Source organism: Urocitellus parryii, chromosome 1 (assembly GCF_045843805.1).
Source record: "Urocitellus parryii isolate mUroPar1 chromosome 1, mUroPar1.hap1, whole genome shotgun sequence".
NCBI classification, from domain to species: Eukaryota; Metazoa; Chordata; class Mammalia; order Rodentia; family Sciuridae; genus Urocitellus; species Urocitellus parryii.
Genome location: NC_135531.1, coordinates 126,079,439 through 126,091,366, shown reverse-complemented (window position 1 = coordinate 126,091,366; position 11,928 = coordinate 126,079,439). Strand labels below are relative to the sequence as shown.

Below are 11,928 nucleotides of genomic sequence, written 5' to 3'. Positions count from 1 at the left end.
AAGTACTTTTCTTTTTCAAATTTGTTTCCCTGCTTTCTATCCCCAGTGTCTTTAAGTTTCTAAGAAATTGATTAAACTTAAAAAAAAAGAAAAGAAAATTAAATGTTTAACATTTTCCAGATATTTCCATTTGAATATCTTTAATTATAAAAATTTAAATATTCGTGCCTATTTAGCAATTAGAATGCATTTGTGGTTTGTAAATGGTGGTTTTAAAAAGTAGTTTGTTTATATTCCTTAATTTAGGACTTTTCTTATACTCTCATCATTATTCCACAGTCTGTCTTGCTGTGAGCTTTCTAAGGGCAGGCATCTCATATTCACCCCTCTCTCAGGATAGTGGGTGCTATGTTAGTGAGTGATTGATCACTAACATAGCACCCACTATGTTATGTTGGAACTGAGCTTAGTGGTTAAAAAATAAAACCAAATTGTGTGTGTGGTGGTATATGCCTGTAATCCCAGTGGCTCAGGAGGTTGAGGCGGAATGATCACAAGTTCAAAGCTAGCCTCAGCAGTTTAGCCAGGCCCTAAGCAACTTAGAAGACTCTGTCTCAAAATAAAAAATAAAAGGCTGGGGAAGTGGTTCAGTTGCTAAGCACTCCTGGGCTCAATTCCTGGTACCAAAAATATAAAAAATAAAACCAATTTCTTGTAAACAGTGTTATTATTATTACAGATCATCTTTTTATAACTTAAGATTTCTAGAAAGTACAGAAGCAGCCAATAATAGGAAACTTAGAACCTGATCAGGGTAACAGAACCACAAAAGAAGTAGCTTTAGGACTGGGAATGTGGCTCTGTGGTATAGCATTTGCCTGGATACTGGAGACCCCTAGCATGGAAGGAAGGGAGGTAAAGAGGGAAGGAAGCAGGCAGAAGGAAGAAGGGCTTGACTAGGATGAAGTTAGTGATCAGAGTAATGGTGGATACTGCAGCAGTGAGCCTCTGGTCTTACCTGGTATTGCTTTAACATGTCATACTGGAAGAGGGTTGAGAGAATACTGTAGGTACTTGTATGGTGAGGTAACAGAATGCCAGTGGTGTTTGCACTGGTAGCTAAGGAAGCAAACAGAGGTATTAGAGGAGAGTGGTCAAGCACAGAGAGAAGGAGCACCATTGTCTTATTCACATAAGATGAGAAGTTATGCCCTAACTGGAGCTTTTCAGGGGCCTGCTGGTGGGCCTTGTGAACTAAGCACTCTAATGAACCTTAGAGCAAAACTCAAAAAGAGTCATCTAAGTTCACCAACTCATATCAATTCCCCTGATTGGTCCAGTTTACTGAGTGAATATAAATGGAAAAGAAAAAGATTTTAAGATAGCCAAAAACAAGGCCAGAAAATATAAATTTTAATGCTTTACCTAATGAAAGCATTCCATATGTTTTGGAAGTCTATGAAAACTTGTTTACCTAAGATTAGAGAATTCTAGATAAATGAAAGTTTGTTATTAGATTTCAAATTTCAGTCTTCGAAAAAAAATTAGTCCTGTAAGCATACTTGTTCATGTTAAAAATATTTCTTTGCATTTGTTAGAGAATTTTAGAATCATTTGGATAATTTTGTGGGCAAAAAAGTAAATGGAGAGAATGGGGGGTCTTTTTGTGTTTTCTTTTCCTACCTTGTGGACATTTGTTTCATTGGTATTGTATAAAATAACAGAGAAATGAGTCAATAGGCAGGCAAATTTTTTAAGTGTATCTGTATTGCTTTTGTGCCAGAAAGTATGATAAACATCATCTAAAGGATGTGAGAATTCTCTTTGTAGGCCTGTCCTTTATAAACTGATCACTTAGGTACATGCCTACTCATGTTTATAGCAGCACAGTTCAGCTAGCCAAACTGTGGAACCAGCCTAGGTGTCCATCAATGGATGAATGGATTAAAAATGTATATAAGCAATGGGGTTTTATCCAGCCATAAAGAAAAATGAAATTATGTCATTTGCAGGAAAACGGGTGGAACGTGAGAATATTATGTTGAGAAATAAGCCAAACTCAAAAAGGAGCATATGTTTTATATGTGGAAACTAGAGAGGAAAAAGGAAAAGAAAGGTGGAGGGAAGAGAGTGATACTGGCCAAATTATATTGTTATATTTTGTACATGTATGAATATGTAACAAAAAAATCCATCATTATGTACAACTATAATGCACCAATAAAAAACATGGAAAAAATGGAAACAAAAACAGGATGTGGGTATATGGTATTCAAATTAAGGTAATATATTTTTTTTTTTTTTTTGGATGGGAAGTGACCGGAGGAGAGAAAAAGGAGCTCCTGGGATGGTGATAATGTTTATTTTTTTTACTGGGGGTTATGGTACATTCATGGCCATCAGAATTCATCAATTTATTTCTCTATGTACACCATACTTCAATAAAAAGTTTACTTAAATGCCAAAAATAAATAACTGAATAAATTGATCACTTATTCTATTTAATTAATTTTGTACAGCTCACTCAAAACATTTTTAAATAAAAATTTCTTATTCACCTTATTAATCTGTAGTATTTGACATCAGTTTTTGAAGTATTTATTATAGTCACTTTTACTAAGGAAAATTAAGTTACTCATTACTACTACTCCACTGTCATTTGAACTTTACAATATTTTAACTAAAGTTAAATAAACATTTTGACATACAAATCAGAAAATAAGGGGATGTAAACACTTTGATACAATGCACCAGAGGGCGCTGTATTCCAATTCTTCCTAAGAAAGAAATCCTTGAGTCTATAGTTTGCATTTCCACTGAACATATTTGCATACTGGGCAGAAGGCATTCTTGCTCTACTTTGGAGAAGCAGTTTATTTTCAGGTGGGCTTGGTTTTAAAAGCAGTACCTACGTCCAGCAATGTTTTGCTTCTTCACTACCTCAGAAGGTTGATTATCTGGAAGAGTGATTATGAATTTCATCGTTCAAATATTTTAGAGACTCTTCTAAAATTGCCTTTAAAACCTGTGTGCCATTTCCTTGTTGGTATCTTCAATAGGAGCACGACTTTTATCTTTTGGAAGAAAATTGATTTCTGGAAACAACCTAAAGTTATTGAGTATCAAGGAAATAAATAAGGGATATCATCAAATTAGACACTGCTGGAAACATTGTTTTTCTTTTTAAGCAAGAAATAAATTCTTAACTTGCTGGTCTTATATTAGATGCTTTGAATGTTATAACACAGTAGAGGAAAGTATTTAACTGAATACAAGAAAGTGCTAATTGTGTAGCATAAATTCTCAGCTATCTGAGAATCATTATTTAGGCTTCTTCCTGGCCAACTAGGAATAGGAAGTGTCCTGTTGCCTCTATAACATATCATTCATAGTAGTAAGAACCCATGAAATTACCCCCAAATGAAAAACTGCAGTATTGTTAATAACTAAAATCTATGATTCTCCTACACCTAATCCTAAGGTAATTAGTGTTCATTTTTTTTTTTTTTGCTTTCCTTTTTAATTTACTACCTCTCTATGTGTTCTTAGAAATTTTATTTTGATTTTGTTTTGACTTCATAAAAACCATATCATGCTTTGTGATTTTTTTGACTTCTCAGAATTGCTATTTCTATAATTCATGTATTTTATTAATTGGTGTTATTTATTATGATTATTATATTTTATTCTGTAGCTATCACAGTTTTTTTAAAAAAATCTCTTTCACTATTGAAGGGCATTTGGACTGTTTTGGATTTTTCTCTGACAAATAGTGATATCTTAAACATTCTTACATATAGACCTAGTACACAAATGGAGTGATTTCTCCAGTGATAAGATTCAATTAATTATTTTTTCTTCTTACATATCTACATGTAATACTGGAATTATTCTACTGGAGTTTTCTATATTTCAAAAAAATTATTTTAACAAAAATTCATGAAGAAAGTTTCCAAAATGATTAATGCAATTCCACATCTCTTATTGACTAACCTACTTCTAGGGAGCCAGAATTACATTTGGTCCTTTGGACATTTGTATGATATTTTTTCCTCTTTGTACTTCACAACATAACTGAGGTAGAATAATAGATATATAATAATATAATTATATATAGTCACATATAAATAAGTAGATGTGACAGATAAGGCATGTGACTAGATAAGGCCAACTAACCATGAGATGCTTGCTTCAGATAAAGGCTTTCATCTCTCTTGTCTAGTACTCCCTATAGTGCAGCTTCACTGGCACCTAGAATGTTTCTTTCTGGAATATGCCATTGTCTATTACCTGGGAAATATGTTACTCATAGCATGGAAAAGCATGGATGTGAACCTGCATATCCTTTCTTATATGTATAAGCAGCTTTCCCTGTACCAAGTTTGATACGCCTAAAGGTATTGCTTAGAATCTTTATTACCTGAACTCAAAAGAAGCCTCCAATTTATTCAACTAATATTTATTAAGCATATACCACAGCTAGCATCATAACTACTCTTCATTCTTATGCCATAGAAAGACCTTCAGGCTCATTCTCACTTCTCACACAGAAAAGAGTCTAGTTTCAAAGATGTCAAAAAATACAGTGTAAACTGCTTGAATTCACTTTTTAATCCTAGGTCTTCAGGATGGAGAAGCCTAAACCACCCAAGATCCTGTAGATTACAGAAAGATCAGAGAGCCCCCCAGAAAATTAGTTCATACTCAAAACATCAAAGTAACTGAGTCAAAATCAAAATTGTTTTCTTTCTTGCATTTATCATGTTTCTGATTGAACACATATTTCTTGAGAAGCAAGATATGCATCCAGGTTTTTCAGAAGATGGCTTTCTATTTAGAAGATCTGTCTTTGTCTTCTGCCTACAGGTATGCAGTAGGATCACTTAAGTCACAGTTTTCAATGTGTATGTGTGACTGTATGCCAGGATGAACTTTCTGTAGGGGCAAAAGAGTTCCCAGTTTTTCTCCCTTCTTGATAGAACCTTTATACTTAATTGGTTTAATGTAGAAAATTTTGACACAGAAACCTGAAAGAAAATAAGTATAATTATTATCTGGACTTCAATAGCCTTGAATCAGAAATTTTAAACATAAGAACAGAAATGGACAGACGACTTTCAAAAAGAAACAGTTGAATGAACTTGGGAGAAATAGAAGAAAATGACAATTCTGTTAAAAAGACTAAAATTACAATATGCAAAAAGGAGAATAGACTCAAATGAACTCTAATTGAGGTATTGAAGAACAGTAGCAGGAGAACATGAGGTGGTGGGAAATTGACCCCAAACAGTGTTATTCCAAGACATATTCTGATAAAATTATTAAACTTCAAAAATAAAAATGGTTATGGAATAAAAATATAGACTTTTCTAAATATAAAAAAACCTTTTAACAAAAGAACTACCAAGTAGAGAAATAGTATAATGCAATATTTATAAAACAATATGACAGTGTTGAGATTAAATATATAAGTCATATCTATCAAGTGTGAATGGGCTTGTCTGTTTAATACATTTCCTATTGGTTTGAAAAGTAAAACCAAATTCTATGCTGTGTGAAATAAAGCAAGGATAGAAAAAGCTAAAAATAAAGTGCTGGACAAAGATTCACTAAGCAAATGGAAACAACAAGAAAGCAAGAATTATGTTCCTATTACCAGAGAGTGGAATTCAGGCCAAGAAGCACTGAAACAAGACTAGAGAGAATGGTGTAAATTGGTAATGGCCAGGGGTTCATAAGTAAGATACAAACATTCATGTGTTAAGTAACTCAGAAATCGTCTATATGAAGCAAAGACTACAGATATGCAAGGAAAAATAGAAATACACTAATAAAGGCAGACTTGAACATATTACTCTGTTAAGTGCAACTGGGTCAAAATGGGACAAGAAGAAAAAACAAGGCTATATAGAATTTTGTTATTCAATATGGTAGCCACTAGCTACTTGTGGCCATTTAGCATTGGCCATGTAGCTAGTCTGAATTAAGATGGGCTTCAGCATAAAATACACAATGCATTTGGAAGATTTAGTACACAAAATTACTCTCTTTCACTGAAGGGGCTCTGGGACTGAACTGGCTCAAGTCTGGGAACTGGCTGGAGATTGTAATCCACTAATGTGATGATTAAAGTCAGAATTTTGTTCATGAGATCTAGAGATTTTCTCAAAAATAGCAAGATTCCAATAGGCTGCCCATTTATTCAATTCTAGTGTTACCATGATAAATGAGCCAATACCACAAATCTCTGAGGTTCAGATGAATCTTAATTACTGCTTCATCACTGCCACCTGTTAGGTGACCATGCTGACTACTGTGGCTCTTAAGTGCCACCTCTTCAGAGAACCCAGTTTGATGGCAACTGCTTCTGCAGTCATTTGGGGCCTGCAGAGGACTGCCACCAAACAGCTCCTCAAAGATGTGGTTCCCTCACAACCTTTGTGAGAGAATATCCTCTGGACTCACCTGCAGTAGGAATGCATATGTATATTCATTAAAAGATACAAGAAAGTTCCTAGCAGTATTTTCTCAATCACCTCAAACTGAAAAATACCCAAATGCCCATCTAAAGAATAGCTGAGAAGCTACAAGTATATGCACATAATGGAATCCACTCATGAGGAAGAGTGAATGTGGATTTAAACACAGCATCATCACAAGTATGATGTGGAATGGAAGAAACCCCACAGGAAACAGTGCATTCTGTTTAATTCTATGTTCCCCACACCACCCACCCCTGTACTGGGGATTGAACCCAGAGGCCCTCCACTACTGACCTGCATCCCAACCCTTTATTTATTTTTTATTTTGAAACAATGTCTTGCTAAGTTATCTATGCTGGCCTTGAACTTGAGATCCTTCTATCTCAACCTCTAGGGTAGCTATTTATACAGTCTTCTAAAATAGCAAAACTAGAAGCCAGGGTAGCAATTGTCCTCTCTGGGAGCAGTAACTGAGCAATAGCTAACACAGGGGTTTGGGGGAGACTGGACAAGTTCTGTCTTGATGTAATACAAGTTTGCAACAATGCACGGAGCTGTATGTTTGTGTATTTTGCACATTTTTGCATGTATATTATACTTTGAAAGAATTAACAAATCCAATGTCTGGATTATCAGTAGACCTGCTTTACCTAGAACATAAAAGCCTCTGGAAATATTTCACATTAAAATCTTTCAGAAATGTCAACTTTAAAAAATACTGGTAAATAAAAGTTTCTATCCATTATGATTAATAGATTTTTTTTTAAAAAAGCAAAACTACTTTAAGCCACAGAAAGAAACCCCTTCAATGAGCTATAGAGTTTGGTGGAATGTGTGCATAAAGCAGAAGCTTTGGGGAAAGGTATTAGAACACTTTTGAAATGCATCAGCTGTTTTGGTTTGTTATATCCTTTATGTTCTAGGTTTTATAATTTTGAAATAAGTACAAAACTAGTATGTATGAAACCTACATTAAGTAAATAAGCATCGGTAGGGGTCCCAGGTCTGTGCATCACCCTCTTACCTTTTCCAGAGAGCCGAACACCATTATTAATGGCATTTTTGTTTTTGTAAGGTTTTTCCTGGCCCATGATCATTCCAGTGAATGGTGCATACACGGTAGATCCATCAGAACACAGGACATCCACGCCCTGATGAGGTCTCTGATTTCTAGGATATAAAGAAGGTCTAGCAGATTGAGTAGCTGCCCTGGGATACTATTGCCCATGAACATGGTTTCAGCCCACTATTCCCAGTCTAGGGTATCTAAAATTGAAGCTGCCAAAACATGTTGGGATGTTCTAAGATTCCTCACTCTGTTTAGCCAAATTTTAACCTCTCTCCCTATAGGTCATAATAACCATGGTGTAAAGATTAAAGCATTTAAAATAGTACTTGATACATGGCGAGTCTTAAACAAATATTAGTTATTATTATTATATGGCATTTTAGGGAAATGAGATAGTACATGTAAATAAGTTTTATGGCTTGACCTCTTCAAGACCATTTAGAGTTGTCTTTTTATGAGAACTTATCATAAAAATATCACATGTTACCCTAGTCTTATTTTTCTCTCAGTGACAAGTCATGGTAAACATCATTTATTGCACGTGGTATTTTAATGCCGTGACTGATGTCTCCTGGGTTTCTTAAACTGTGTGGAGCACAAACACAAAATGATTCCAGATTGTGAGGTTGCTTGAGTCTGTCTCTAGCAAGACCTCAGCTCTGGCTTTCCACTGTTCTCACTATGCCTGCTCCCTCCAGACTCCTCTCCTTCCAATAGATCACTGCCAAGCAATCAGATTCACCAGAATTGTTAGAATTATCTGTAAAGTGACATTGATCCAAGTGAAGAACCAAGAACTTGTTGTGGTGTAGGTCCAGTGTGTATAAACTTTAGAATTAAGATTTTTAACTGAATCCTCATTTTGGCAATCCAGAGGCCATTTTCCCATATTTCCCATATTAGCCCTATCTCAGGTATTTGAGGTTGCTTTGTAATTAGCATCTGAAAAAGTGAGAGTTCCGCTCCAATTAGGATGGAGATCACAAATACAACTGGACACATGGCTACCTCAGACAGTGCCACCTCTCCCCAGGTAGTATGTGTTATTGAACATTCATGAGTTCACAAACAGCACAGCTCAGTTTCTCGTTGTCTGGGATGGATTGAGACACTTTCTTGCCTGCTTGGGATCATCCTCTAACATTCAAATTCCAGAGCCTGAGTCAGTTATAATGGGTTTGGTGGAAAAGAATCCAAAAGCTTGAATTCAGGCGGAACCTTCACCATCTCCAACTGGGTTTGATGGGACTAACACTTTGGTACCTCAGTTCAAGTTCCTCATCTTTAAAATACAATGTTTGATTTTCACCCTTGGGAAGCCAGGTGAGAAAAATCAATGTGTAGAGAGGTTGAGAGGGAAACATTGTGTTTATTCTCTTCTCTTTCTCTTATTTTGTGATCTGTCCCCCCATTCAAAACTCTTACTTAAAGCAGAGTTCTTAGAAGTTGCTCCAAAGACGTCATGTTACACACGTCTCTGGGTTTTTAGACTGCCTGAAGGGGGATACTCATGGGCCCTCAAGGAAACATGGGAAAGGACACTAAGAAAATAGGTGAGTAGCTAGAGACTGGTGGGTATTTTCAAACCCCATACCTTTGAGCAGAGTACTGTCCACAGCCGTGGCTGTCACATGTCCGGATCTCGTTGGAATGCTTGCCTGCACATAGGTTAGCCCATGGCCCAGCCAGTGCTGAAAAGGAGAACCATGAAAGCCTTAGATATCCCCAGCCTCCATTTGCCTATGGCCTCCCAGGGATGCTAAGAAGTCTTTTTCACTTCAGTTTTTGCCTAGCTTTCTGTGGTTTCTGGGAAACTCTTTCTTACAGAATTTTGTGTCCTGATTCATATGCAAAACTGACTTTTTCTGTAGCCACAGAATTCTGTTATGTGGCACATAAAGTGTTTATTTATGTATAAGCTTCATTATTATAACTTGTTTCAAATTACACACTCATAAATGGTGTAAATTGTACTTTTCAAATTTTTGTTGTTCATTACCTGGCATGGGGACCACTATGTTTAAGTTAAGTAAAAACAAGCAAACAACATAGCTCAAAGAACCAGCTTCAGAAATTCTAAAGGAACTTTGAAATGCTGCTTTATGATTTGTTCTAATAATCAAATCCAAGCAAATGTTTGAATTAAGGGCAAAACATACTTGAACGAGCCAAGTTTATTCAACACTAAATAAATCTGTCATATTTGTGGACATGGAAGAAGAAGATTCTAGAAATAATCTAAAATGTCAAAGCAATTTCATCTAGAGGGAGGTCAGAAGAGAGGGAGGGGCGGGAATAGAAGCAACTCTATGAAAAGTTATGAGGAAGAAAAACATGGAATTTTCTTTCTCAGTGTACTTGTGCAAACTTTAAGTGCAACTTGTCTCTTAGTAAGCACTTGATAAATTGCCAATTGAATTAAATTTCCTGATTTTTTAATGTTAGCATTCACAGAACTGAGTTAGCATACTCAGCCTTTCACTTTGAAACTAACAAAAGCAGAAGCAAAAACAAGAACCTGTAAATTTGATGATTGATTTTTCTTTAAAGACATTTTACTCCACACTAGGAAAAGAAGCTACAGAATATTGTCAGTGTTTTCTTTAATATACTTTTAAAACATGGGCATCAGAAGTCTTCCACCTTGGAGGTAAAGCTTCAAATCAACACCCAGATCCAGATGTATAATATCATTACTTCGGCAGCTAGTATTTATCCTTCGGAATTGAGACATATAGTAGACAATTTATTAATCTGTTCATTTTTCTTTCTTACTATGAACATTAAGGGTGCATTGCTTTTGTACCAATCCACACCAGTCTTTATATCAGGAATTTTCTAAATCCAGTTCTTAAACTTTCCATTTTCTGTTTTGTCCCAATAAAATCATAGATCAAGTTTGAAAGGCTTTTCTGAAAGTCCTTCCACTCCCACTGTAGTTTTCCTTCATTAAAGAACCAGAACATTGGGCTGTGGTTGTGGCTCAATAGCAGAGCGCTTGCCTATATAAGGCACTGGGTTTGAACCTCAGCACCACATATAAATAAATAAAATAAAGTTACATCAAAAAGGAAGGAAGGAAGGAAGGAAGGAAGGAAGGAAGGAAGGAAGGAAGGAAGGAAGGAAGGAAGGAAGGAAGGAAGGAAGGAAGGAAAGAATTAGAACATTAGAGATCATCAACCCCCCAAAAAAACATATTTTTCCTATCCCACTTTTAGTAACTAATACATAAGTTTCTCTTGCAATTGTGCTACTAATGACTTTTAAATCTGCCCAGGAAATAAGTTTTTAAAAATTAGCCAAAGTTCTAAAAACTGTACTTTCAACTTACCAGTGGAAATCAAAGCCGCTGAAAGGAGGACCCTTGTGGAAAACATCTGGCTTTTGCTTCCCTTATGTTTCTTCCTCTAATTAGAATTGCCCCCACGCTCTCTTTGAAGAATATTCAAGTTTGAATGAATATTTTCGGCCTCTTTAGTCTTATAATTCTGTCTCTCTGATTTCTTTTAATTTGGTGTGAGACACAGAAAATAGAATGGAACAAACCAACTTCTAATATCCCATGGATAGTGATTTGACACGTAGGACCTTATAAAAGCCTTTGATCTGAAGAAGCAGCCAGCTTTATTGGAAATACTGACTAAATATTAACAGGAAATGATAAGACTAGGTGCAGATTGATGGTCTTTGTGGCTGTGGTTGGGGAGAGAATATATATGTGAAAATAGCATATTTACTACTATCTCTTTAGATCTTTTATTCATTTCTTGGGTAGCACATATTTCAGAAGAGAATTGATCATTAATAATGTATGACCCTTCATAACATATTTTTCCATATATCCCTTGGGGTTATTTTTTTTATTAAGATGTCAGTTAGATTTCATCTGTGTAATAGCTGGATACAACACGCATAGCATCCATCAGTAGGAGAAAAGATATGAACTATGATAGAGTCATATAATGGAGTGTACCAGTTTAAATAAAGACAATCTCTATGTATTAGCACAGTTATATCTCTAAATGTACAACTGAATTAAACAGTTGCTTTAGTAGTACATATACATATTGTATTCTGCCATTTATTTCAATAGCAAAGGTTTAGTATTCATGAATATTGCATATACAGTAAATAAACAAAAAAAGAGAGAAATGAAACTGTGGAGAAAATACAGAGTATTTAAACTCTAAAATATTTTATTTTTGAAAAAAGATCAGAAGCAAATATGGGAAAATATTAATTTGTTAATTATTGGAGACAGATACATAGATGTTGAGTTCTCTTTGTAATTCTCTGTGCATTTCAGTGTTCTGTATGTTTCAAATATATTTTAGCAGCCCTTTTCAATCCTTATAATTATATGAGACCTAGAATTTTCTGTGGAAACATTCTCATTTAAGTAAATGTTTTGCTGCAGAAGGTTGGGACTGTGGCCCC

General features: G+C 35.3%; 1 protein-coding gene across 1 annotated transcript; it reads right to left on the bottom strand.

The window, feature by feature from the left end:
* Positions 1–4,541: 4,541 nt before the first annotated feature.
* Positions 4,542–11,065, bottom strand: Lect2 (leukocyte cell derived chemotaxin 2). Its single transcript, XM_026398230.2, has 4 exons — positions 10,823–11,065; positions 9,086–9,182; positions 7,447–7,592; positions 4,542–4,967 (listed from the first exon to the last, which is right to left on the bottom strand). The coding sequence occupies exons 1-4, from the start codon at positions 10,866–10,868 to the stop codon at positions 4,801–4,803; spliced, it is 456 nt and encodes a 151-aa protein (XP_026254015.1). The 5' UTR covers positions 10,869–11,065; the 3' UTR covers positions 4,542–4,800.
* Between the last annotated feature and the right edge of the window lie 863 nt (positions 11,066–11,928).

What these genes read in the sequence shown, in the direction of transcription:
- Lect2 (XM_026398230.2), bottom strand. Translation starts at nt 10,868, where the DNA reads ATGTTTTCCACAAGGGTCCTCCTTTCAGCGGCTTTGATTTCCACTG. An exon ending in AGCGGCTTTGATTTCCACTG is followed by an intron (nt 9,183 to 10,822) that starts GTAAGTTGAAAG and finishes TCTCCTTTTCAG; the next exon opens with CACTGGCTGGGCCATGGGCT. An exon ending in GGACAGTACTCTGCTCAAAG is followed by an intron (nt 7,593 to 9,085) that starts GTATGGGGTTTG and finishes TTTATATCCTAG; the next exon opens with AAATCAGAGACCTCATCAGG.